Source organism: Gopherus evgoodei, chromosome 1, assembly GCF_007399415.2.
Source record: "Gopherus evgoodei ecotype Sinaloan lineage chromosome 1, rGopEvg1_v1.p, whole genome shotgun sequence".
Classification (NCBI taxonomy): domain Eukaryota; kingdom Metazoa; phylum Chordata; order Testudines; family Testudinidae; genus Gopherus; species Gopherus evgoodei.
In genome coordinates, this window is record NC_044322.1 from 227,245,855 (window position 1) to 227,271,758 (window position 25,904).

General features: G+C 42.6%; 1 protein-coding gene across 3 annotated transcripts; it reads right to left on the minus strand.

The window, feature by feature from the left end:
• Nucleotides 1-563: 563 nt before the first annotated feature.
• Nucleotides 564-25,161, minus strand: PARP11 (poly(ADP-ribose) polymerase family member 11). 3 transcript variants are annotated; one of them, XM_030538580.1, is made up of 10 exons: nt 25,058-25,158; nt 16,904-17,007; nt 13,030-13,158; nt 12,818-12,938; nt 11,349-11,424; nt 10,965-11,037; nt 10,750-10,880; nt 6,342-6,493; nt 5,372-5,851; nt 564-4,305 (listed from the first exon to the last, which is right to left on the minus strand). In XM_030538580.1, exons 2-9 carry the CDS (start codon nt 16,916-16,918, stop codon nt 5,538-5,540), a joined length of 1,011 nt encoding a protein of 336 aa, XP_030394440.1. In that variant the 5' UTR covers nt 16,919-17,007; nt 25,058-25,158; the 3' UTR covers nt 564-4,305; nt 5,372-5,537. The 3 variants fall into 3 exon arrangements, with proteins under 3 accessions (XP_030394440.1, XP_030394435.1, XP_030394447.1); XM_030538575.1 differs by lacking the exon at nt 16,904-17,007 and having other exon boundaries at nt 25,058-25,161; XM_030538587.1 differs by lacking the exons at nt 12,818-12,938; nt 16,904-17,007; nt 25,058-25,158 and having other exon boundaries at nt 13,030-13,151.
• Between the last annotated feature and the right edge of the window lie 743 nt (nt 25,162-25,904).

Here is a 25,904-nt window from a genome sequence, read left to right on the forward strand (position 1 = left end):
CGACACCATCACAGGACCTAACCAGATCAGCCACACCATCACTGGTTCATTCACCTGCACATCCACCAATATACTATACGCCATCATATGCCAGCAATGCCCCTCTGCTATGTACATCGGCCAAACTGGACAGTCTCTACGGAAAAGGATAAATGGACACAAATCAGACATTAGGAATGGCAATATACAAAAACCTGTAAGAGAGCACTTCAACCTCCCTGGCCACACTATAGCAGACCTTAAGGTGGCCATCCTGCAGCAAAAAAACTTCAGGACCAGACTTCATAGAGAAACTGCTGAGCTTCAGTTCATCTGCAAATTTGACACCATCAGCTCAGGATTGAACAAAGACTGTGAATGGCTTGCCAACTACAGAACCAGTTTCTCCTCTCTTGGTTTTCACACCTCAACTGCTAGAACAGGGCCTCATCCTCCCTGATTGAACTGACCTCGTTATCTCTAGCTTGCTTGCTAGCATATATATACCTACCCCTGGAAATTTCCACTACATGCATCTGAGGAAGTGGGTATTCACCCATGAAAGCTCATGCTCCAGAACGTCTGTTAGTCTATAAGGTGCCACAGGATTCTGTGCTGCTTTTACAGATCCAGACTAACACGGCTACCCCTCTGAGAAATGTGAACTTGGGTCTGTTTAGAGGCTCCTCAAAGAGGGAGACCTATGTCTCATCTCGTATCCTTCCTACCCCTTTCTGAAGAAGTACACCACAGGGGTTTCAGCCATCTCAGCCCTGGAGGTGGAGGTGGAATCACAGCTCATCAGGGCATGAACTGAGGAGGGTGGCAGGAGGATTGAGTCTTAGCTACATCCTTCTCCTTATCGGAGAAGGCTTTCATAGAGAACTCCAGAAAGAAAAAAAACTCTTGTTAGGCAGACATCCCATGTCTTCTGAGTCCACTTAGAAAAAGAAGAGCAGATGGATCATTGGTCAGAAACATATCTTTTGCCTAAATAGAAATGGCACTTTGAATGCGCATCCTTGAGTGACACAGACGTATCACAGGGGAGCAGGTCTTAAATCTTGAACCTTTAGTGTTGCCAATAACAACTCAAGTCCCAGAGAACGATGGGTGGAGAGGATGACACAGATAAGGCTTAAAAAAGGCAAAAACATTTTTTAAAGCCAACTACCTAACAACTGTATTAACTAATGACTAGCACTAGCAACAACAGAGTCTCAGAGAAGCTGGTGAATACTGCAGGGCTCCATCTCACTGCCATGGGTGGTAAAAAGGGACTGAGGGAGACTTGGGTCTGCTCCATCGTTTGTGCCCTCAGGTGGAATGACACGAGGACATCTAGGATGCAATTGCAGCCCCAATAAACACCACTCCCTAAAATAACCCAATCTTGGCCACATGCACATTAAGAGAGGTACCCAGATGGCCAATTACATGAAGACCACCATCAGGTACTGGCAACGATTTTATTCCTTGTGAATAAACTCCATTCATGGAGACTGATTAAGCACACTTCAGCCCACCTCCTGGCATGTGGTTTACTGGCATCTTTTAAAAAGGGACTGCAAGCCAACTTTCCCCAAAATGGAATCTGTTCTGACCTTGCTGTGAAGTGTAATGCTGGATTTAAAATATCTAGTTCCAATAAGCACTCAGTAAATGTCTCACTCAGACACATTCTGTCAAGCTGTAGAAACTGCCATGGCCCCTACAACATGGGCGTTAAGGCCTTTATCTACTGAAATGCTTGCTTGCAAGCAACAAGTTTGAAAACAAACGTCAATTTGTACAGAACACCTCAGGAATGAGATAGGTCCAAGGGAGAATTTTTCTCCCATACACAATATTGGTGCCTTTTAGAAAGACTGAGATCTATCTAGGTAATGGAGCACATAGCACTGTCCTGCAAAATGGCTGCTATAGGAGGCTCTGATATCTGGAGAAGCAAGCCAGCAGCAAGATGGAAAGGATCATGACAAAGTCAGATACTTGGGGCAAGAATATCCAAAAAAGACCTTAAAATCTCTGGCTGAGTCCTTCAAACCATCACTTATAAGAGCTTCTCTGCTTTGCTCCGCAACTGAGATATTAAACAGCTTGTAGGAGCTCTCCTGATAAATCAAAAATTGAATATCTAGTTATAATACAAAAGATTGGAAAGGCACATGGTGGAGAATCAACAAATGGTGAAGTCCCCCCTAGAAAGAGACTGAATATCCTCTTGTTTGTTTTTCTCTCTAGACCAACTGACACTATAATCTCCTTTCTTTATCCAAATGGGTTCTAATACTGGTTGCTTTCTCCATAGTAGCTGAGTGCCTCCTAAGAATAACAACATCAATGATCTTTCTCTCCCTCTTCTCCTCTTCTTTACTTTGCCAGAAAGGGGTAAGTTTAGCAGGTTGTTGCTTGTTTAAAATGTCATTATTACTGAATTTGAAGAGAAGGAGTGTTGTCATGAGCAAGGATGATGTTCTGTAAAAGCTTGGGAAAAGAGGTGCGGGGTTTACATCATAGCTCTGAATGCTATGAACATAGTTGCCATTTTTATTTCATCTGACAGCAAGCCCCACCATCCTCAATACAGGTTGGATGCAAGGAGTTATCCACTGTAGTTGATCGTTTCCTCACTTCTTATAAGTGAGGAGAAGAACCCAAAAGAGACAGAAATGCCCACTCAGCCAGCCATGTGACAACCAGTATTGGGGACATGCTGAATCAGTTGCCTCAATGCCATAGTGTTGGTTGTCAAGGAAAGAGTCTAGGTACAGGAGGGCCTTGCCAGAGGAGATACAGTATAAATATCTAGATGTCACCTCTGAACACTGATGGCTGAAACTGGACTTGGTAAGGACACACTATGAAAAACCACAAAATAGAATCTCTCGGTGGCTACAGTTATTCCAATCAAATGAAAAATACACCAACTTCCTCCCTGTAATTTATCTGATTTAGAACTAAGAACTACCATTCAACTTTTTTAAAGCCCGAGACGTTGCATAGTAGCTGTCTACATGGTGTAAACAGCTTCAGTATCAAGAGTTATCAATACAGATGAAGACGATTGTACCAGGGAAGCTGATAGAGTGGACACTAGATGAAAAGCTGAAACCACCCTCCATGGCACTCTGGACTGGTGAGATTAAGGGTTTTTCCACTCAATTCCCTTGAGTCTAAATAGAAAATAAGGCACAGAGTGGACAAGCTATAGAGGCGTAAGTAAACACAAGCAGGGTAAACATAAATCATATTGATCTTCTGAAGATATTGTATGCATGCCAAACATACATACCTTTTAAAAAACAGATGTGTTGGTTACTTTTAGCCACAACAGCCCAGTAAGACTTGAGGAAAATAGTTACTGGATTTTGGAAATTAGTGAATGAACAAACAAAAGGGTACAACTTTTTTTTATTTTGACTTCTTATAATTTCATAATGTCCAAGTACATGTATTGTAGAATATTTTATAAAAATAAAGAGAACTTAGTCTGAGGACACCCTACCGCATTTGCTAGTAAATCTCTGATGAGAAGTCGGGAGGGTTCACTACAACCTAAGGGTGATTCCCTCTGCTTGTGTACACATACTCATACCGGGATGGCTTAGCCATTCCTCCATGGCTGCTACCCATGCTATTACAGCTACACTATTTATACTCATGCTAGCTCAAGTATGCGTACATGAGCAGGGGACTCACACCCCTAGCTCACAGTGTAGATGTTGCCTTATTGAGTGTGCATGCATGTGTGTATTACAAGGCTTGTGGATCAGTGAAGGTTTACCGTTTTGTAGCACCAATCACTGGTTATCATTGCAATAACACCCAGAAATCCCACTCAGGAGACCCATTGTGCTAGGTACTGTACAAGCACAAAGGAAGCCACAGTCCCTGCCCTGAGCAGCTGAAGAAGATAAGTTGAGGAAAAAAATTTCCAAGAAATTTCAACCACCACAAACAACCAACACGTGGTGTGACTGCAAGAATCCATGAACAGACACAGATAAAGGACTTAGGGAGGACGGGATAAATGTCTCTATTAGCTGGGTCATAATGCCAAGCTGTGCACGTGCAGTAGTATGCTCCCTCCCATGCCAGAAAACTAACACAGCTTTGAGTATATCTAAGGTCTGTGTGACAGGGCAAGAATCCAAGAGCAGGGATCCAAAGAGGCAGTCTCATGAGGGAAAGCCAATGTGTTTTTACTCATTTAACACCTCACTTCCCCTTCTTCAGGAGTTTAGGTCTCTCTGATCTTTCTTCTGGTCCCTCTTCTCCTCCCCAATCAGATTCTACCTGGTAAAAACAGTCCATACTCTGCATCTATGCAAATGGAAAGAAAACTTGGTTTACATAAAATCAGCACACACTTTTTACTAAAACCAGTCACGAAACACAGGGAAAAATTAAGGGATGGAATTTTTAGAAGCCCTTCATTTTGGTTTAATTCTTGTTTCCATTGAATTCAATAGAGTATTATCATCAACTTCAATGGAAGTAGAGTCATGTCAACACTGAGTGCATCTTAAAATTCCAGACAAGCTATAGAAAGACAGCAGCATACAAACAGAAGCCGGCTATATACACATATGTTTTCGGGGGGGGGAGGGGAGGGAAGAGAGATGGCAAAAAACACATTTTACTATTAAATAACAATTTTCTAGATCACGTAAGAGATCCTAGCACAGGACTTTAGGGCTAAATACCTACCTAATTACTGACCACAACTGCTGTCAGGTATATTATTCTGTCACAACCAGACTTCAACTTATAGGTTGCACAGCATTATTGCAAGGTTGCTTGAAGCAGTATCAGACCTAGATTTAGTCCTAGCAGCAGGTTCAGATTAATGAGGGGGGAATAGCTCAGTGGTTTGGGCATTGGCCTGCTAAACCCAGGGTTGTGAGTTCAATCCTTGAGCAGACCATTTAGGGATCTGGGGCAAAAACCTGCCTGGGGATTGATCCTGCTTTGAGCAGTGGGTTGGACTAGATGACCTCCTGAGCTCCCTTCCAACCTTGATACTCTATGATTCCAGACCTTTGCTTTCCCTAGATGGATTGTTCTGTAGATTTAAACTCCAATCTACAAATAATACATGCTGCAATATACCAATAACTAAGCCCCTCACATTTTGTAAAATTATAAATAAAATCTTTATAAAAGATTATTCATCTGTACACATACTGTATCATATGCATAAATATATATTTTACACATGGATAATACATATGTATTATTTTTTAAAATGTATAGCAGTAAGAATTCTTTGAAGACATTAAATATCCAATTTAATTAAGGCTCAGCTAAGCCACGTTAAAAATTTTTATAAACCCTAAATGTGAAAAGCATCAACGTTTATTTACAGGATAACAGATGGACAACCAACCTTAAGCCAAAAGGATTTTCCAGATGTAAGCCAGATTTTCTTTCACATCTCCATCTCTGTTCACCACAATGTATTTAAAAAAAATTGCAAGTTATATTTCCTTCGCAAAGACATAGTGCCCATCCATCACAACCAACCTAATATTCAGTTTGGCTCCTTGCAAAACTTAACAGAACTCTATTAAATATTCAGGGTAGATTTGGTTGGTATCAAAGATAACAAAGATCTTTGGATTCCAAGTACTATCCACGCAGCTGTCGAATAAGTTCACAAAGCTCCCATCTTTTGAAGGAGGTCTCATGTATTTGGAATCTCCAATGACATAGTCTCCAGTTAAAACACGAGCAAGAAACATAACTTTATACGTTCTGAGCACATGATGTTGCAGACTGACACCATGGATTTGAAAAGTGTCTCCATGCTTCATATCGTCTTTGCAGAAACGACTGGAGTACGATGCATCTCTTGCAAAATAGGTCCCTTAAAAAACAAACAGCAAAATTATACCTGATGACAACAGTCTCATTATGAAATCAAAACGGTGTAAGATCTGAATCAGGCCATATCTCTCAGTTTTATATTCATAATCAACCCAGCAAAATTATACTAGTGCTGTGCTTCTCAAGCTTTTTCAGTGTGAGCCACATTGTAGTAGGAAGATTGTCCCATGACCAGCTTACCCTTCTGCCACTGGACTATCATTTTCCCCCACCCCACTGCATAACATCCAACTGTGGCAACTACAGGAATTGCTTACTTAACACATTTTAGCTGTCTTTTTATCACATTTTGCAAGAAGAAGAGAGACAGATTAAACAATTCTCCACAGACCACCAGCAAATGCCCTACAGACCACAGTATGGTAAATGCATTTGTGGGACACCATTATATGTTTAGAGAGGGAAGAGCAAAATAAGTGTATTAATCAAAAATTACATGGAGTGGTATTAAAGGAGTCATTACCGCTTACCTTTTCCATACACAGCAGCATGCATACCATTTATTCTCCAGTCAAAGTTATGAATGCATATTGCTTCTACAAATTCATTGCTGGTACCATGAAATAACATTTGTTCATTAATGATAGGGACACCTCTTCTCTTCTTTAGCTGAGATTTTTTCCTACCCAAAAAAAAAAAAAAAAAAAAAAAAAAAGCATAGCATTACAAAAGCTTTTGTAATCAAACTGGAATCGCACAGAAACTGAGAGGAGAAATGATACTGCAACAGCTGAATTTGAGAGAATTGACGAAAGTTGATTCTGCTCCTCAAATACAGCTCAAAGTTCTACCAAGTAGCCAGCCAGCCAGTAGCTATAAAATCCCTCTCAGTGGCTGTTCTCTAATTGCTCTACCTGTAAAGGGTTAAAAAAGTCTCACTGCTATGCATAGGTAAAAGGAAATAAGAGGGCACCTGGCCAAAAGAGCCAATGGGAAGGCTAGAACTTTTTAAAATTGAAATAAGACTGCCATTTGTCTGTCTGTGGTTGTTCTCTCGAGGAGAGGCAAACAGGGCAGCAACTATCCTGTAAGAAGCTTGGGGCCAGGTATGAAAATAGGGTGACCAGATAGCAAGTGTGAAAATGGGGACGGGGTAGCAAGTAATAGGAGCCCATATAAAAAAAAGTCCCAAATATCAGGACTGTCCCTACAAAATTGGGATATCTGGTCATCCTATATGAAAAATCATCGGTATCATACCTAGAAACTACTTATTTGAAACCCTAGATATGTAAGTAGATCAGGAAATGTCTAGGAAGATGCAACTAGGTTTATCTCTTTATGACTTCGTGGACTCCTCTGTGATAACCCCAGATGCTTTTGTTTTGCTTGTAACCTTTAAGCTGGACTTCAGGAAACTATTCCTGAAGGTAGTTGCTCTTTTTAAATCTAGCAATGGCCTAAGTTTCCAGATGTATTTTCTTCATTTTGTTTTTTAATAAAATTTACCTTTTTTAAAGAACAGAATTGGATTTTTGGTTCCTAAGAGGTTTGTGCACATCACTTAATTAGCTGGTGGCAAGAGCTGATTTCCTCTGTTTTTCTTTCTTAGCTTTTCCCCGGTAGGGGGGTGAAAGGGCTTGAGGGTACCCCACAGAAAGGAATTCCCAGGTGCATCTTCCTGGGTTCTGAAAGGTGTTTTGCACTTGGGTGGTGGCAGCATCTACCCATCCAAGGTCAGAGAAAAGCTGTAACCTTGGGAGTTTAATACAAGCCTGGGGTGGCCAGTATTAATTTTTAGAATCCTTGTGGGCCCCACCTTCTGCACTCGAAGTGCCAGAGTGGGAAATCAGCCTCAACAGTTCCCCCCCATCCCCCCCCACATGCAGCTCCCCTGCCACTGCATGAGGCGGGGAACCCCCCACTGCAGCTCCCAGCTCCACAGGGCAGCGGGGGACCCCTCCCAGCCACTGGGCAATGAAGTCCCTGCAGCTCCCAGCTGCTTCAGAGTGGGAGGGAGAGCAGGGTACTGGACTCTCCTCCCTCCTCATTTTTGTCAGCGATGATTTTAGTAAAAGTCAGGGACAGGTCATGGCTTCCGTGACTTTTTGTTTATTGCCCATGACCTCTCCATGACTTTTACTAAAAATATCCATGACAAAATCAGCACCTTAGTGATGAGGTTCATCTGTTCCAAATGACTGGCTCAGACACACAAATACATTATTTCACCCCAGAAAACAGCTGAGCCTCTGAGACCATTGCCAGCCATCCTTGTGACTTTGATACAAATCTTTAGGTCCCCCCCCCCCCCCCCCCCCCCCCCCCCCCCCCCCCCCCCGCGGAAAAATAAGGGCAAGCAGTTTCTGGACTAAGAAGATTCCCCTGATGCCTTTATACTCCATTGTGCATGGAATTTTAATACTGTATATTACTTTGCAATTAACACACACAGTAATATTGCAATACTGTTATTGCGTGCAGTATGATTATTACAGATTCCCATTTCTGAGTTCATGTTTCCAAAAATGGGGTAGTGGGAACTCCATAGCTTTGGAGTTCTTAAAGCACACACTTCGTTGAGCAGTTCTGTACCTGTTGAGTACCTGCTGCCCATCAATTCCTTTTTTCAGCAAAAGGTAGAAAATCAAAGAGAACACAAATCTGCACTGCGAACTCAGAAGTCAGTGGGGATCTAGTATCATTTCTTGATATTGTTATTCATAGAAGTATGCCACAAATTGAAAAACTTCAGAGATACCTCTATAGAAATCCACTTTAAAGCAATAAATTGTTATAACAGGGACACTGTTAGATATACAAACTTCAAAGTAGCAAGACTGTTACAAAAGCACCAATCAAAGCAAATAAACTTTTTAATTGTATAATGTATTTATATACTTAAATACATTCCATACCAATACATTAAGAGAAGGCTAAAGTTGCAAAAATTAATCACCTCATAAGCCAGGAAATGAGAAAATTAAGATTCAATATGCAATCTTAAGACACCTCTCTCTGTAAATATTCACTATAAGCGTGCAATTACATGATCACAAGGTATTTCTCAAATACAATATATCATACAATTTCATCTACAGCATAGCACCTTTTAAGCCCATGTAATACCTTAATATTTTTTTCATTTTTTTACTTATTGATTTTATTGTCACAATGGTTCAATATTTCTTCATGCTGACTTTTTATAAGTTTCCTTTCTAGAAAGGTAGGTATTGACATTTCCAAGGGCAACCGTGTGATACATAATGTTTCTGAAATGCAAATATTAAATAAAGACTGATCAGAGAAGAGGTGGGAACAAAACTCAAGAACTCCTAATTCACCCTGCCCCATACAATATTTAGTGGGAAAGAAAGCAGGAACACTCAAGCCAGCAATGGCTTCTGCAATACTGACAGACTAAACTTGGATTTGCTGCATAGAGCTGGATCCAACACAGACACTTCACCCTACACTAAAATTCATAAAGAGAAGATGGTAAGATGAGAAATTTGACAAATTGGGAGTATTTGTTTTGAGTCACTAGACATGCAACGAATACAACCCTGTGAAGGCTCATTTTACAACGAGTCTGTTGTGACCCATTCACTCCATCATAACAATATTGTGGGGTCCACCACACATAATTTCTGAGAACAATAACTGTAGTCACCTCTACCAGCCAGCTCACATAGACAGGATTAGAAGAGAGTCCAATGTCAACCTTCATGACTAAGTAGCTATGCCTGTGGTCTTCCTTTCCATATGTTGATGAGGGAGCTCGCTGAAGTTGCCACACATTCTTTACCAGTTGGATGATTATTTACTGTTCAAAGATTTGATATGTTAAAAATGACCATGAAACTGTGGTCAAGTCTGGTACCATATTGTCCATCAGGAAAAATTATGTTTCTAGCAACATGGGGTAGGGACATTCAGCTATTCAATCCCTTTAATAACCACGGAGAAATTCACATCAAACCATTCATACAACCCTTCAAAATTAGAAACATTTTTCAATGTCAATTTCTCCAAGAGACTAAAAACTGCAGAGACAGTTTCTCTGTTTCAGAAAAATACAACTTTTGATAAAGCCTTTCAAAATCTTTTTGTTTTTTTAAATAATTGAAAAATAACTGCAAAGTTAAATTCAGATTTGGATGTGCACTTCTTCAAAAGTTCAAAGGCATTTGGACCCATCTCTAGAAAAAAGATACATTATGAGAATATTAAGACTAAACAGTAAATGGCAAAGGCTGTGAATGCCAATCTACAATTCGTGCGGTTGTGCTTTTCCCTCTACATCAAAGACAGTGTATTTTTCACAACTGGTAAATCAGGAAATTAAAAACTGTTAAATCAATTTAAAGTGCATTTCTAGTCTGAAAAGGGATTCTGCAAAAATGGTACCTTCTTACCCCAAAAATCTGCTGCATGTGCATATTGAGTTGTACCTGCTAACCTTAGTGACCAAAATAAAAATTTGATCTTTGAAACAAAGATTGCTTTACATGCCTTTAAAAAATAATTTCTTCTTTAGTTTAAATTTAAATATAAAACCTTTGAAATTGCATATCAAATTTCAGCCCCAAAGAAACTTTTACTGCAACAGTGCTTTTCAATTTTCTCACTGTTTTTCAAGTTTTAAGCAGTTTGTGATCTTTAGCTTACGGTTGTTACAGAAGTATCATTAAATTCCAAATCCATAAAATAAATCAGGATTTTTAATAGGAATGCTGATATGTGACTATAAACACAAGGGCAGGACCAATTAGGGAAAAGAGGAAAGAGACCAGATGCAGAAAGGGTGCAGACACACAATAAGTATTCCGACAGTTTTATAATTAGATGCAATTAACTATTTCTGCTGCATGCCTTTAAAAGAGATGTATTCTATTAGCAGACCTAGTACAATGTTTGTTTAAGAAATAATCTCACCTGCAAAAAAACTCCCACAAGTCTAGATTTTGAATTCTCTGAATTCTTTTAATTCGGTTGCTATCCATTGTTTTCCCAAAGAGACTAGAAACTTCATTATATTCATTTGTTTGCTTTTGCAAAGGAATAAGCTGGAAAAAGAGAGGTTAGTATAGTTTCATTGAAGTCCATTGGTCTTTCATCATATGTCTGTTCCATGTCATAATAGTTCTTACCTGATATGGTTCCTCTGTATTTACATTCTCCCAGTGTGAAGGCATTGGGATAGCCTCATTTTCACAGATATAACTTCAAACACAAAAATATAAGTTAAAACAATCACACCCAAGAGTTGAAGCTTTTCTTTTCCTCCAATAGGATTCCTACTAATCTATAATTTGACACATCGCTTGGGTCCTGAATGGGAATTCAAGCTGTGGGTAGTTATTTTTAACGGGCAAGGAGAGATTTCCTCCTCCTTCGCTTTCCCGCTCCAATCTGTGTCCCCAGATTTAATTTGAAGAGGGTAAAAAATAATGAAGAAATTTTAAAATGTTTCTAGTTCATCTTACTAGAGGAATGATGAATTAAACCAACAATGAACCACCTTTAGTTCTTACCTGAAAGCACTGATAGAAAAGGGAGCTCGCTTTATTGGACGCTGTTTTCCAGTAGTCAGATTGGTTTGTTTCATCACTGTATATAAAATGAAAATTAAGTGAGTACCAGACACATTCAATCTACAGAAATGTAAAGTGTTTTGACATAGCACAGTATCCAGAAAATGATATTTTTAGAGTTGCCAAATAGGAATTATTGTCTCAAGTGTTGAGAGAAGCATTTAAAAATATTATTCTTCAACACTACTACTACTAAAATGCACAAACACTAGCAGAGCTCCCACATACCATGGTAACTAGTACTAAATAAGTACCATACTTAAGACAGACAGGACATATTCACTTATAGTGAAATCCTCGCATATTTAAGCCAATGACAAAACTCACATTGATTTTAATAAGGCCAGGATTACACTGTAGACTTCTGCATATAAATGCTAATTTTAATGCAGTGCAGAAGCTAACATCTTTGTACCACAAAGTTAACAGTATGGTGAAAATTATGTTATGCTTAACAGCTGCCTTTAGCATTTTTAAGCAGCTGCCTTTAGCATTTTTAAGCAAAGATTCAAGATTTAAATATAGTTTACAAAATCCATTTTAAGAGTAAACTCTAAAGAAGCTATTTGAAAAAGTATTTAACAAAATACAAAATTCTGCATGAACGTACATATTTTCATACAGTCCACCACTGTATTACCCTACAACTGTAGACTAAGATTAGAATACAGAGACTGCTATCCACAAAATGGAACACCCACATCACGGGAGCATGACAGGTCTTTGGTCAGTTTAATATGAAAACACAAATGAAACTATAAGCGCAATCTTTGAAATACTCAGAATAAGAGGCTATTACATTGCAACTTTCCACATAAGTAAAATGTATTTAAAATTAACTACATAGTAACTACACTGGAAACCATCAGTAACCTGTGATAAAGAGCCCATACAATATGAATATATGAGATCTTTACATAAAGTCATTTTCTAGAAAATGATATCTGATACTTTGATGAACATATCAGAGTTGGATTGTTGCCGTATCTGCCAGCTGAATTATATTGTTACTTTATCAGCATTACTTATATAGAGTTTGTGAAGACAGAAAATCGTTTTCTACAACGCTTGCTGCTTGAATATTTAGAAGAAAACAAACTTTTGGTGTTCTCATTTCTCTGAGTATATGGTACAGCACCACTTATATCTCACGTGAGAGGAGACAGGACAAACACCAGTGTTACTGAACAGGGTATGCTACTTACAGTAACAAAGCTAAAAGGCTGAACCACGTAACTGTCTCTATATGAATGTACATTTGACATTTTATGAAGGCCTTCCCAATTGTGCTTTTTTGCACTACAATAAAAGAGATAGTTGAGGCCAACAGCAAGTAAAATGTATAGGTCAACTCTTGTCATTAGAAACCTACAAATAGATAAATATTTCATTGTTAGAGAAAGACATACCTGAAAAGTCTAACTTGTAGTTAAATTTTGCAGTAGTAAAAGAAACAGAGCCTTCCGGGTTCATTTTGAAGCTCCTTTCAATGTCTTCACTGCTAACTGAACACTGAGTGTTTGAATCAGTCTTCAACACAAACCAGAAAGGACAAGTTTAAATACAGTACATTTGACAGTGTGGAAGTTATTATAGATAATATAATCCCATGTTTAAATACCTGAAACATATGCCATTTGCCACATTCAGCCAAGTAAAACCAGCCCCATTGGGTATCAGTTGTATCCATCTCCTCCTCAGGAATCTCCATCTTTGGAGAGAATTCTTCTGATGCTCTTTGAAGCATTTCCTGAAACAGTCACAAAAAATATCTTCTGTGATAACCCATTATTTATAGAAATCTGTTATTTCAGAAACACTTGTTTGTCTTGATTTTTTAAAAATTAATATACAACTCTTATTTGAAAAAAAAAAAAAAGCTGACTTTTAAAAAGTTACTATATGGGACAAGAAAGGCAGGTACAATACTCTGGAGACCAGGCTCCCTTAGACATTTCCTCATTCTTCTATCTGTCCAGTTTAGTAAACAGTACCCCATAAACTGGCTTAAACCCTTCCCATTCAGGCCTTTCTCAGATGCCTGAAAAAAAACATACAGGCCTTCAGAATGCCCACAAGGACAAAAGACTCAGGCTGTGCCCAAATAAGGAAAGATAGTGAGTGAGTTCCAGAGTTGAAAGCCCTACCAGCAACCCCATTCCAGTTATACCTGGGTACTGCTAGCTCAAGCACCTCCACAGATCTCACCTGCTACACTACCAGACAAGGGGAGGGAAACTTTCTTCAGAAACTAGGACCCAAACCATTTAGAACCTTTTGATTAAAACCAAGCTCTTAAATTTCATTGGGCAACAAACAGAATCAAACCCAAACCATACAGGACAGGTGTAATATATTCCCTCTAAGAAGCATTGCTGAACAAGCAACTGGATGAATAAACACCCAAGATTTAAAATTATATTATATAAATATAATTTTTCAAGACTTCAATTTATATTTTTATGTAAATTAAATAGAGATTAAAAAAAATAAATAAACCTATTTAAATCTGCAATTATGACAACCTATGTTAAGGCATAAAGTTTAAACTTACTAAAATATAACTATAATAATTTAAATTAAATTAAATATATTAAGCAGTATGTTAGCTGCCAAGTTTCAAAGAATGTCATACTACTAAACTAGCAGAACTCACTGACTAAGCACCTGGAACCAGAGTTTGTTGAAGTGCTAAATTAGCTTTTAACAGCAGTAACCTCTTTCGCAGGTACAGAGAAAATATTTTCTTACTTTCAATTTATTCAACTAATTCAGTTCAATGACTAGTTCATTCACAGTTAAGGAGCCAGTGGCAGTTGACAATTCAGGAAAACTTAACTTTTATTCACAGAGTGGGAGAAAAAAACAAGTGTGAGAGGATGAGATCTACTAGTTCTAAAACCCTAAAGGACATGTTGACCAGAAAATCTGATCAATCCACTAACTACAAACAATACTTGCCTTTGTTTTAGTTTTAGATGCAAAACATGCTTTGATAAACGTTTTTTCCCCCTATCTATTCAGCACATTAAGGTAGTTTTATTTAACTCAAATAATTTTAAAATGCTGCTTTTGTGCATTTTAATTGACTCAATTTCCATTCAAATAGAGATTGATGCAAATTAAAAGTAAATGAACTAGTAAATAAGAAATGTATCATTCACCATTTTCTAACATAATATAAATATAAAAATTAAGAATCTGAATAAATGTCAATTAAGCTATATAAATTGCCTAAGTAAATGTGTATAGATACAAGATATCCTTTCAGTTAGCAAAAAACAGTATTACATTTGGTGTAAAGGCTGTATTTAGTGGCAGTAGTTATCAACCAATGCGAATCAACCTTTCTTCAGGAAAATAACTAAAACGTATAAACACAAATCAAGATTAAAACTGATTATTTAAATCAAGGTTTCAGTCTTTCTGATTTAAATCAATCCACACTGACAAGCAAGGTGAAGATTTTAAATAGTCTCCAAAATTTAGCCCCACCAAGAGGCTGGTTAAAGTAATCTAATCTTGAGGCACAGATAGCAGCAGCAGAGTCCAAAGAAAAGGTCACAACCTTCTAGCCAAGCACACACAAAGAAGTACTGCTTCTGGTCACAGCTGCTACTTGGGCACCCAAACGCATATGGAGTTCTATCAATACCCTCAGACTGTGAACACGTTATCATGAACAGTGAACACTTTCCTACTGAGGGACATGTAATCATCAGATTATTGTTCCAACTGTTTTTAAATCAGCCAACAGGCATCTCCTTGGTCTTGTCTGAAGTTAAGGTTGAATTCCAGCTTTAATTTTAACAACCTCTTTTTCAGTTGAACCTAATCCGTTAAAATATTTTTAAAAATATATATGGGGAGGAAGGGTTGGGGTGAACCTGAAGGAAGGAGGATGGGCCAAACACAACACAAGCTATTTTTTTATTGGGGCGGGGGCGGGATTAAGGAAGGAGGAAAGGGAGAACAGAACACATTTTCTCTATACAGCTCTATCATAAATGTTGTACTTGGGTAACTCTAAAACGGATGAGGCTAGACATGTCAAATTTGGACTGGTTTGTACCACAGATGTCATTAGATAAGTTGAAAGAAAACTAATTCAGTACTCTTGAATTTAGGTATATTTACAGTTAGCATTTTTGTATATATTTGAACTTTTCTGTTTTATTTGCAAACAATTTGAAAGACATCTTAGGGCTTGTCTACATCAGAAAGTTGCAGCGCTGGTGAGGGAGTTACAGCGCTGCAACTTTGAAGGTGTACACATCTGCAGGGCATCACCAGCGCTGCAACTCCCTGTTTGCAGCGCTGGCCGTACTCCCGTTTTGTCTCGGGTGTAGAGGATCCAGCGCTGGTGATCCAGCGCTGGTAATCCAATGTAAACACTTACCAGCGCTTTTCTTGACCTCTGTGGAAGGAGGAAGCCTCTGGTAATCAAGCTGGTCTCCTTTCCCGGTTTGCTCTCGCGTTCCCGGAACCCCGAGCAAGCAGGTCTCCTTCCCTGCGGTTTGCAGGGGGGTTCGGGAACGCGAGAGCAAACCGGGAAAGGAGACCAGCTTCGCCGCGGTTTGCTCTCGCGTTCCCCGAGCAAGCAGGTCTCCTTCCCTGCGGTTTGCAGGGTGGCTCCGGGAACGCGAGAGCAAACCGCGGTGAAGCTGGTCTCCTTTCCCGGTTTGCTCTCTCGTTCCCCGAACCGCCGAGCAAGCGGTTCTCCTTCCCTGCGGTTTGCAGGGTGGCTCCGGGAACGCGAGAGCAAACCGCGGCGAAGCTGGTCTCCTTTCCCGGTTTGCTCTCTCGTTCCCCGAACCGCCGAGCAAGCGGTTCTCCTTCCCTGCGGTTTGCAGGGTGGCTCCGGGAACGCGAGAGCAAACCGCGGCGAAGCTGGTCTCCTTCCCCGGCTTGCTCTCTCGTTCCCGGAACCCCGAGCAAGCAGGTCTCCTTCCCTGCGGTTTGCAGGGTGGCTCCGGGAACGCGAGAGCAAACCGCGGCGAAGCTGGTCTCCTTTCCCGGTTTGCTCTCGCGTTCCCGGAACCCCCCTTGAAGCCGCCCAACAGCGCTGCAGTGTGGCCACATCTAACACCACTTGCAGCGCTGGTTGCTGTAAGTGTGGCCACTCTGCAGCGCTGGCCCTATACAGCTGTACTAATACAGCTGTAACAACCAGCGCTGCAAAATTTTAGATGTAGACATGGCCTCAGTCTGCTAGATATGCCAGTAAAATTTGTAAGTCTCCAAACAATACTACTTACAACATCTGTTAGGGAATCTGGGGACAAGAACATACAGTCCTAATTTCTTTCACTGCAACAGAATCAGCGCTTCGTCTCCAGTATAACAGAAGTGTTATTCTAATCATTAAGTGTAGTTATAGAGAGATGTCAGTAAGAGACTTTAAAAGTCTTGGTAGCATAAAAAAGAACAAACAGTCATAGGAATTGACAACTTAATTTGATGATGTGGAATAAGATTGAAAGAATCTGTTTTACCATTAATCCAAACATTGTACTCAAGCACCAACCACTGGCAGAGCATTCATCCTACTTTGCAGAAATCATCAACGAGAGGACTTGCGAAGGCTGAAAATCTGGAACTGAACCACACAACATTAACTGTCACACCCTTCCCTAACAGAATCCTTCAAACACAATGACATGCTTGGGAGCCCTTACAAACATTTAACCCACTGCATGCAAAAGTGATATATACCCCTCTTGGCTTGCGAAAGCTAGTGCAAAGTAACTGTAAAATTTATAAATAATAAATGCATCCTTCAGAGAAGAGAACATACCATCCTCCCTGAAAAATGCAATAGCCCATCCAGTGTTTCAGATGACCTTCCCAAACTCCTATTTCTATGCAAAAATATTTAAATACTAGTGCCAACCAAACTCCAAAATCACATGACCATGGTTAACATCTTGAATGCCTCACAATCAATTCTCAGGTCACAGCACAGAGATAAAATCCTTAGTGGTGGTTTAAAACCCCCCAAACTTTTGCACTGCAATGGATGAAGGCTACAACTCAATAAAGACTCATTAACTTTCAACACAGTTGTAAATCCAGTTGTATACCTCATTTTCTAAGATATAACCAGGATGTCACAATGCTTGCAAGATGAAGTATAGCTGACTCAGATTAAATCAGAGCAAAATCAAGAAATACTGGTTGAAAGGGGAATATCCTCTGAGTAACTTGCTGTCATCCTATTTCACAGCCCTGGCCTACACTACGAGTGTAGGTTGCATTTCGCAGCATTAGACTGATTTAACCCTGCACCCGTCCACACAACAAAGCCATTTTTATCGACTTAAAGGGCTCTTAAAATCAATTTCTGTACTCCTCCCCAATGAGGGGATTAGCACTGAAACTGACATCGCCGCGTCGAATTTGGGGTAGTGTGGATGCAATTCAAAGATATTGGCCTCCAGGAGCTATCCCAGAGTTCTTCACTGTGACTGCTCTGGACAGCACTCTCAGCTCAGATGCACTGGCCAGGTAGACAGGAAAAGGCCCGCGAACTTCTGAATTTCATTTCCTGTTTGGCCAGCGTGGCAAGCTGATCAGCACAGGTAACTGTGCAGACCTCATCAGCAGAGGTGACCATGGAGTCCCAGAATCGCAAAAGAGCTCCAGCATGGACCAAACAGGAGGTACTGGATCTGATCGCTGTATGGGGAGATGAATCTGTGCTATCAGAACTCCGTTCCAAAAGACGAAATGCCAAAATATTTGAAAAAATCTCTAAGGGCATGAAGGACAGAGGCTATAACAGGGACCCGCAGCAGTGCCGCATGAAACTTTAGGAGCTGAGGCAAATGGCTGCTCTGGGTCAGACCCCCAGACATGCCGCTTCTATGATGAGCTGCATGCAATTCTAAGGGGTGCCCCCACCACTACTCCACCTCTGTTCGTGGACTCCATGCAACAGAGATGAGGATTTTGGGGACGAAGAAGATGATGATGAGGAGGAGGGTAGTGCACAGCAGGCAAATGGAGAAACAGTTCTCCCAGACAGCCAGGAACTGTTTATAACCCTGGAGCCAATACCCTCCCAACCCTCCCAAAGCAGGCTCCCGGACCTTGAAGGCAGAGACAGCACCTCTGGTGAGTGTACCTTTGTAAATACAATACATGGTTTAAAAGCCAGCATGTTCAATGATTAAATTGTCCTGAAGACTTGGGATGCATTCAAGGCCAGTACAGCTACTGTAATGCATTCAAGCTACATCCGTTCTTTATCTCTCCGTGTTATCCTCAGGAAAGCGATATCATGCACGGTCACCTGGTTGAAACAGGGGAATTTTATTAAGGGGATATTCAGAGGTGGCCGTTCCTGCTGGGCTATGTGCCTGTGGCTGAAAAGAAATCATCCCCGCTGTTAGCCACGTGGTGGGGGGAGGGGTGAAGCGATCATCCCAGAGAATTTGGTGTGTGTGTGGGGGGGGGGTGGGAGTCAGTTGGGTTTGTGCTCCATGTTAACCCAAAAACTGGTAGACCCTCAATATAAGAGGCAAAATACGACCTTGTACCGAAAGCAAATGTGCTATCTAATGTTAACAGCTTGGTTCACCGTGAAAGAGTCTATCCTTTGTCCTCTAAAATGTGTCTTTTTAAAGAATTCTTCCCCTTTTTTTCCTCCTGCAGCTGCAAATGTTTCAATGCTCCCCCTATCATCTCCGTCCCAGAGGCTAGTGCAGATAAGGCACACACACAAAAAAACCAAAACGCACTCGCGATGAAATGTTCTCTGAGCTCATGCAGTCCTCCCGCACTGAAAGAGCTCAGCAGAATAAATGGAGGCCAACAATGGCAGAGTCCAGGAAAGGAGAAAATGAACATGAGGACAGGAGGGACAAGCAAGAGAAAAGGTGGCAGGAGCAAGAGGAGAGGTGGCAGCAGCATGATGATAGGAGGCAGGATGCAATGCTGAGGCGATTGGAGGATCAAACTGATATGCTCCAGCATATGGTTGAGCTGCAGGAAAGGCAGCAGGAGCACAGAGTGCCGCTGCAGACCTGTGTAACTGCCTGCCCTCCTCCCCAAGTTCCATAGCCTCCTCACTCCGACGCCCAAGAACGCAGGGGGGGGTCCGGGCACACATCCACTCCACCCCAGAGGACGGCCCAAGAAACAGAAGGCTGGCATTCAATAAGTTTTGAAGTGCAGTGTGGCCTTGTCCCTCCCTCCTCCACCATCCCACCTGGTGCTTCCTTCCTCCCCCACCCCTCCCAGGCTACCTTGGCAGTTATCCCCTTATTTGTGTGATGAATTAATAAAGAATGCATGATTTTGAAACAAAAATGACTTTATTGCCTCTGCAAGTGGTGATCGAAGCGGGGGGGAGGGTGGTTGGCTTACAGGGAAACAGAGTGAACCAAGGGGGCGGGTTTTCATCAAGGAGAAACAATCAGAACCCTCACACCGCAGTCTGCTCAGTCATGAAACTGTTTTTCAAAGCCTCTCTGATGTCCAGCGTACCTTGCTGTGCTCTTAACCACCCTGGTGTCTGGCTGCTTATAATCAGCAGCCAGGCGATTTGCCTCAATCTCCCCCTTACTCTCACAGAGACTGTGGAGCGCACACCAAGCAGCAATAACAGGAATATTGGTTTCATTGTGGTCTAACCGAGTCAGTAAACTGTGCCAAATGCACATTCTACCACCATTCTGCACTTGCTCAGCCTATAGTTTAACTGCTCCTTACTACTGTCCAAGGTGCCTGTGTATGGCTTAATGAGCCAAGGCATTAAGGGGTAGGCTGGGTCCCCAAGGATAACTCTAGGCATTTCAACATCCCCAACAGTTATTTTTTGGTCTGGGAAGTAAGTCTCTTCCTGCAGCTGTTCAAAAAGACCAGAGTTCCTGAAGATGCGAGCGTCATCTAACTTTCCCAGCCATCCCACGTTGATGTTGGTGAAATGTCCCTTGTGATCCACCAGTGCTTATAGCACCATTGAAAAGTACCTCTTGTGGTTTATGTACTGGCTGCCAACGTGGTCCGGTCCCAAGATAGGGATATGCATTCCGTCTATCACCCCACCACAGTTAGGGAATCCCATTGCAGCAAAGCCATCCACTATGACCTGCACATTTCCCTGAGTCACTACCCTTGATAGCAGCAGCTTAGTGATTGCATTGGCTACTTGGATGACAGCAGCCCCACAGTAGATTTTCCCACTCCAAATTGATTCCTGACTGACCAGCAGCTGTCTGGTGCTGCAAGCTTCCAGAGGGCTAACATCACTCCCTTCTCAACCGTGAGGGCTGCTCTCATCCTGGTATTCTTGCGCTTCAGGGCAGGGGAAAGCAAGTCACAAAGTTCCATGAAAGTGCCCTTACGCATGCGAAAGTTTCACAGCCACTGGGAATCGTCCCACACCTGCAACACTATGTGGTCCCACCAGTCTGGGCTTGTTTCCCAGGCCCAGAATCGGCGTTCCACAGCATGAGCCTGCCCCATTGCCACCAGGATGTCCAAATTGCCGGAGCCCGTACTTTGACAGAAGTCTGTGTCAATGTTCTCATCACTCATCAATGCACTGCCGTCACCTCCTCATCTGCTTTTGCAGGTTCTGAACATATTGCAGGATAATGCGCGAGGTGTTTACAATGCTCAAAACTGCCGCGGTGAACTGAGCAGGCTCCATACTTGCCATGGTAAGGAGTCTGCAGGAGAGCACCCGCAAAAATGTTTTTGTCCCATCAGGCATTGGGAGCTCAACCCAGAATTCCAATGGGCAGCGGAGACTGTGGGAACTGTGGGATAGCTACCCACAGTGCAATGCTCCAAAAGTCAACACTAGCCTTGGTACTGTGGACGTACTACGCCAATTTCATGCGCTTAGTGGGGACACATACAATCGACTGTATAAAATCGCTTTCTAAAAAATCGACTTCTATAAATTCCACCTAATTTTGTACTGTAGACATACCCACAGGGTAAGTCTACATTACAATATAAGCTCGTGCTTAAGCCTGGGCTCAAGGCTAACCCCTCCTGCATCTAAACTGTAATTGTGCGAATCCAAGGCTCAGACTCATGGTCCCAGGACCCTGCAGGGCTGGAGCCAGGGTCCGAGCCCTACTGCTTTGCAGTATAGATGCAGCCCTGCTTGACTCAAGTCCTGGGAGTCATCCAAAAGTATTCCACTATTCCATGGGACAACTTCCTTAGTCCTCTCTATCCCAACAATCTGCAATCCACTCTAATGAAAACTGCAGCAGTTCAGGTCAGCGTTAATCGACTCTGTTCTGATCACCGATCTGCAAGCACACTATCAGAGAGCATCCTTAGTTTGCAATGGAGAGTGAACCAATCAAGCCTTTTGCAAAGCGAGCTGCTTCTTGGTAAGGTACAGGGTAGGCAGTAATGTATTTCCACTGTGCACCTCAGTCCTGTGGCTCTAATAGCCACATTTCAGTTGTGTGGCACTAGGGATTGTGGGATATGCTTACTTTGACTCAGGTCTGTGCACTGCAGTGTGGAAACTAGAGCACCTAAATTCAAACATGAGTCAGAAAATTCTTAACCTAGGGTTAAAATACAATGTAGACACTCACGCCTGACTCGAGTCCCACTAATCCTGGGTTTACATTGCAATGTAGACATATCCACAGATGGCATCTCCACAGCCCCCTCATTTGTCAACATGGTATGAAGTCTCAGGGTCCTGCATGATTCATCATTGATGCTAAATCACCAAGTAACATTGGTGGTAAAGGCAAGTCTTCTCTTTCAGTTTGTTCCTTGGTCCCTGATAAAGATTTGGTCACAGTGATATGAATTTGTTACTTACAGACTGGATTACTGTAATCCACTTTATCTGGGAGCTAACATGAAAAGAATGCCTTCCCCGAATTCTTTACAATGCAGCTGCTCACCTCCTCACTGGGAGGGACAACTTTACGTACATCACCACTGTCCTCCCAGCACATTTCCAGTGTTGGATCAAGGCCTTGGCACTGGTCTTAAAGGTCATTACTGGACTAGAAACCAGCTACAGTTGTGATCACATCTCCATCCATGCCCCATCAAGACAGCTGCACATCTCTGGGACAATGCAGCTCACAAGATGAATTGCAGAAATATAGCGCTCTCATCTGAGAGTTATAGAAAGATCTCCAAGAGGAATTCAGACTAACCTGGAGCTTAACCACCTAGATCTGCCTCTTTGCGAAAGCTTTCCCATGAAAATTAATTAAATAACCAAATCAATAGTCCAGCTGTCTCCGGTCACCATGGGATATGGACTGTCTTTGTTTGCATAGCACCAAGCACAATGGGGTTCATATCTGGGGCTCCTGACAGCTATCGCAATATAAATAGATAATAATGACCTTTTCTTAGGGAATGGGTTACATGGGAAGAATCCTATTTTGAAGGAAGAATGGGAGAGCGTAGTATGAGGGAGGGTTTCTCAAAAGATCTGTAGAAGCAATTTTGAATTGAGGTGGGTTGTTTTGGTCAGTGCACTGGGGATGCATAAGGCACATGAGCTAAAGTCAGAAGATATAAAAAAATCCCTAGGAAGACTCAAAAAATAAATAAATAAAATAAGCAAAAGACTCAAAAACTAACAGTAAAACACTTTTTAACTACACCAGAAGCAGGAAGTCTGCCAAACAATCAGGGGGCCACTGGAAGAAAGAGGTGCTAACAGGGCACTCAAGGATAAAGCCATCATGGAGACACAATGAATTATTTGCACTGGTCGTCACTGCAGAGGATGTGAAGGAGATCTCCACACCTGAGCCATTCTTTTTAGGTGATAAATCCAAGGAACTGTCCCAGAATGAGGTGTCAACAGAAGAAGTTTTGGAGCAAATAGATAAGTTAAACAATAAGAAGTCACCAGGACTAGATGGTATTCACCCAAGAGTTCTGCAGGAACTCAAATATGAAAAAGCAGGATTGTGGTATGTAATCTATCACTGATAGCTTCTGTACCAGATGACGGGAGGATAGCCATGTGACACCAATTTTTTTTTAAGGCTCCAGAGGCAATCCTGGAAATTACAGGCTTGTAAGCCTAACTTCAGCACCAGGCAAACTGGTTGAAACTAAACAAAGAACAAAATGATCAGACACATAGATGAACACGATTTTTTTCAGAAGAGTCAACACTGCTTGTGTAAAGAGAAATCATGCCTCGCCAATCTAATTAGAATTCTTTGAGGGGTGATTCAGTGGATACAGTGTACTTGGACATTGAGAAAACCTTTGACAAGGTCCCTCACCAAAGACTCTTCAGCAAGCAGTCATGGGATAACAGGGAAGGTCCTCTCAAAGATCAGTAACTGATTAAAAGACAGGAAACAAAGGGTAGGAATAAATGGTCAGTTTTCAAGATGGAGAGGGGTAAATAGTGGCATCTCCTAGGGACCTGTAGTAGGACCAGGGTTGTTCAACATATTTATAATTAATCTGGGAAAAGGGGTAAACAGTGAGATGGCAAAATTTGCAGACAATACTAAGTTACTCAGGCTAGTTAAGTACAAAACAGACTCCAAAGAGCTACAAAGGGATCTCACAAAACTGGGTGACTGGGCAAAAACAATATGGCTGATTAAATTCAGTGTTGATAAATGCAAAGTAACGGACATTGAAAAAATATAATCCTAACTATATATAACATGATGGGATCTAAATTAGCTATTACTACTCAAGAAAGAGATCTTGGAGTCACTATGGATAGTTCTCCAAAAACATCCTCTGAATTCAAAGCAGAGTTAAAAAGTGAACATTTTGGGAATCATTAGGAAAGGGATAGATAAGACAGAAATTATCATAATGCTACTATATAAATCCATGGTAAGTCCATATGCAGTTCTTGTCACTCCATTTCAAAAAAGCTATATTAGTATTGGAAAAGGTACAGAGAAGGACAACAAAAAGGATTAAGGGTATGGAACATCTTCCATATGTGGCAAGATTAAAAAGACTGGGACTGTTCAGTCTGAACTAAGGGGGATATGATAAATCTATAAAATCATGAATGGTGTGGAGAAAGTAAATAAGGAAACGTTATTTACCTTTCACAGAACACAAGAACCAGGGGTCACCCAACGACATTAATGGGCAGGAGATTTAAAACAAACAAAAAGAAGTATTTCTTCATGCAAAGCACAACCTGTGGAACTTGTTGTCAGGGGCTGTTGCAGGAGGCCAAATATATAACAAGGGTCAAAAAAGAACAGTGAGTGGAGGACAAGGGATGGATCACGCCATAATTGCCCATTGGCATTGGTCACTGTGGGAATACAGGACACTGGGCTAGATGGACCATTGGTCTGACCCAGTTCTCATGTCCCCCCTTGCAGCTCCCCCTACGTGCAGGGAGCATCACTTCCTGCCCTTTGCTGGCCTGGCAGCGCTGACTGGGGGGGCCGGACGGGGGTGTGTGTAAAACCCCTCTCCGCAGGCAGAAAAACAGACACCCTCCCCCAACAGCGCCCGCCCCGCAGCCCGGCACGGGTCTGCCCCGCACCGCCCGCAGCTAGGGGAGTGGGACCAATCCAGTGGCAGGGGCGTTTCCCCCCCCCCTGGGCCGGGGGGGCCGGCGGCTGCTGTCGCGGGGCCGCGCGCGAGCGAGTCCCCAGCGAGGGCCAAGCGGGAAGCGCCGCCCCCTTCGAACTCACCGCTTCGGCCGCTCCCCACATGCTGCCGGCCTCAGGCCGGGGCCAGGCCCCGGCGCTCCACTACGTCACTGCCCCAAGCTGGGCGCTTCCTTCCGCCAACGTCAACAGCGGTGGGGGCGGAGCTACAGTCACAGATGCTAAAAGAGAGGGGCGGGGGTCACAGTAGGGGGAGGGGCGGATCATATGCAAATTAAAGTTGTGATGGGCGGGGCTTTCTGGGAAAGGCCACACCCCCACCTGCCTGCCTAACAAAGAACCTGACTGACCACCCGTCCCCCAACCCTCTCACCCCGTCACCCCTGCCCCACAACCCCCCCATCCCTCTCATCCCGGGGCCCGTCGCCCCTGCCCCACAACCCCCCCATCCCTCTCATCCCGGGGCCCGTCGCCCCTGCCCCACATCCCCCCTGCATCCCTCTCACCCCGTCACCCCTGCCCCACAACCCCTCTGCATCCCTCTCACCCCGTCACCCCTGCCCCACAACCCCTCTGCATCCCTCTCACCCTGTGACCCATAGCCCCTGCCCCACAACCCCCCTGCATCCCTCTCACCCCGGGGCCTGTCGCCCCTGCCCCACAACCCCTCTGCATCCCTCTCACCCTGTGACCCATAGCCCCTGCCCCACAACCCCTCTGCATCCCTCTCACCCTGTGACCCATAGCCCCTGCCCCACAACCCCCCTGCATCCCTCTCACCCCGGGGCCCATCGCCCCTGCCCCACAACCCCTCTGCATCCCTCTCACCCTGTGACCCATAGCCCCTGCCCCATAACCCCCCTGCATCCCTCTCACCCCGGGGCCCGTCGCCCCTGCCCCACAACCCCTCTGCATCCCTCTCACCCTGGGG

Bases quoted from the DNA above. Each gene is read 5' to 3' on its own strand.
- PARP11 (XM_030538575.1), bottom strand. From the start codon at position 25,078: ATGTGGGGAGCGGCCGAAGCG. The intron at 10,881-10,964 runs GTAAGAACTATT...CTCTTTTTCCAG, and splicing joins ATACAGAGGAACCATATCAG to CTTATTCCTTTGCAAAAGCA. The intron at 5,852-6,341 runs GTAAGCGGTAAT...TTGTTTTTTAAG, and splicing joins TGCTGCTGTGTATGGAAAAG to GGACCTATTTTGCAAGAGAT.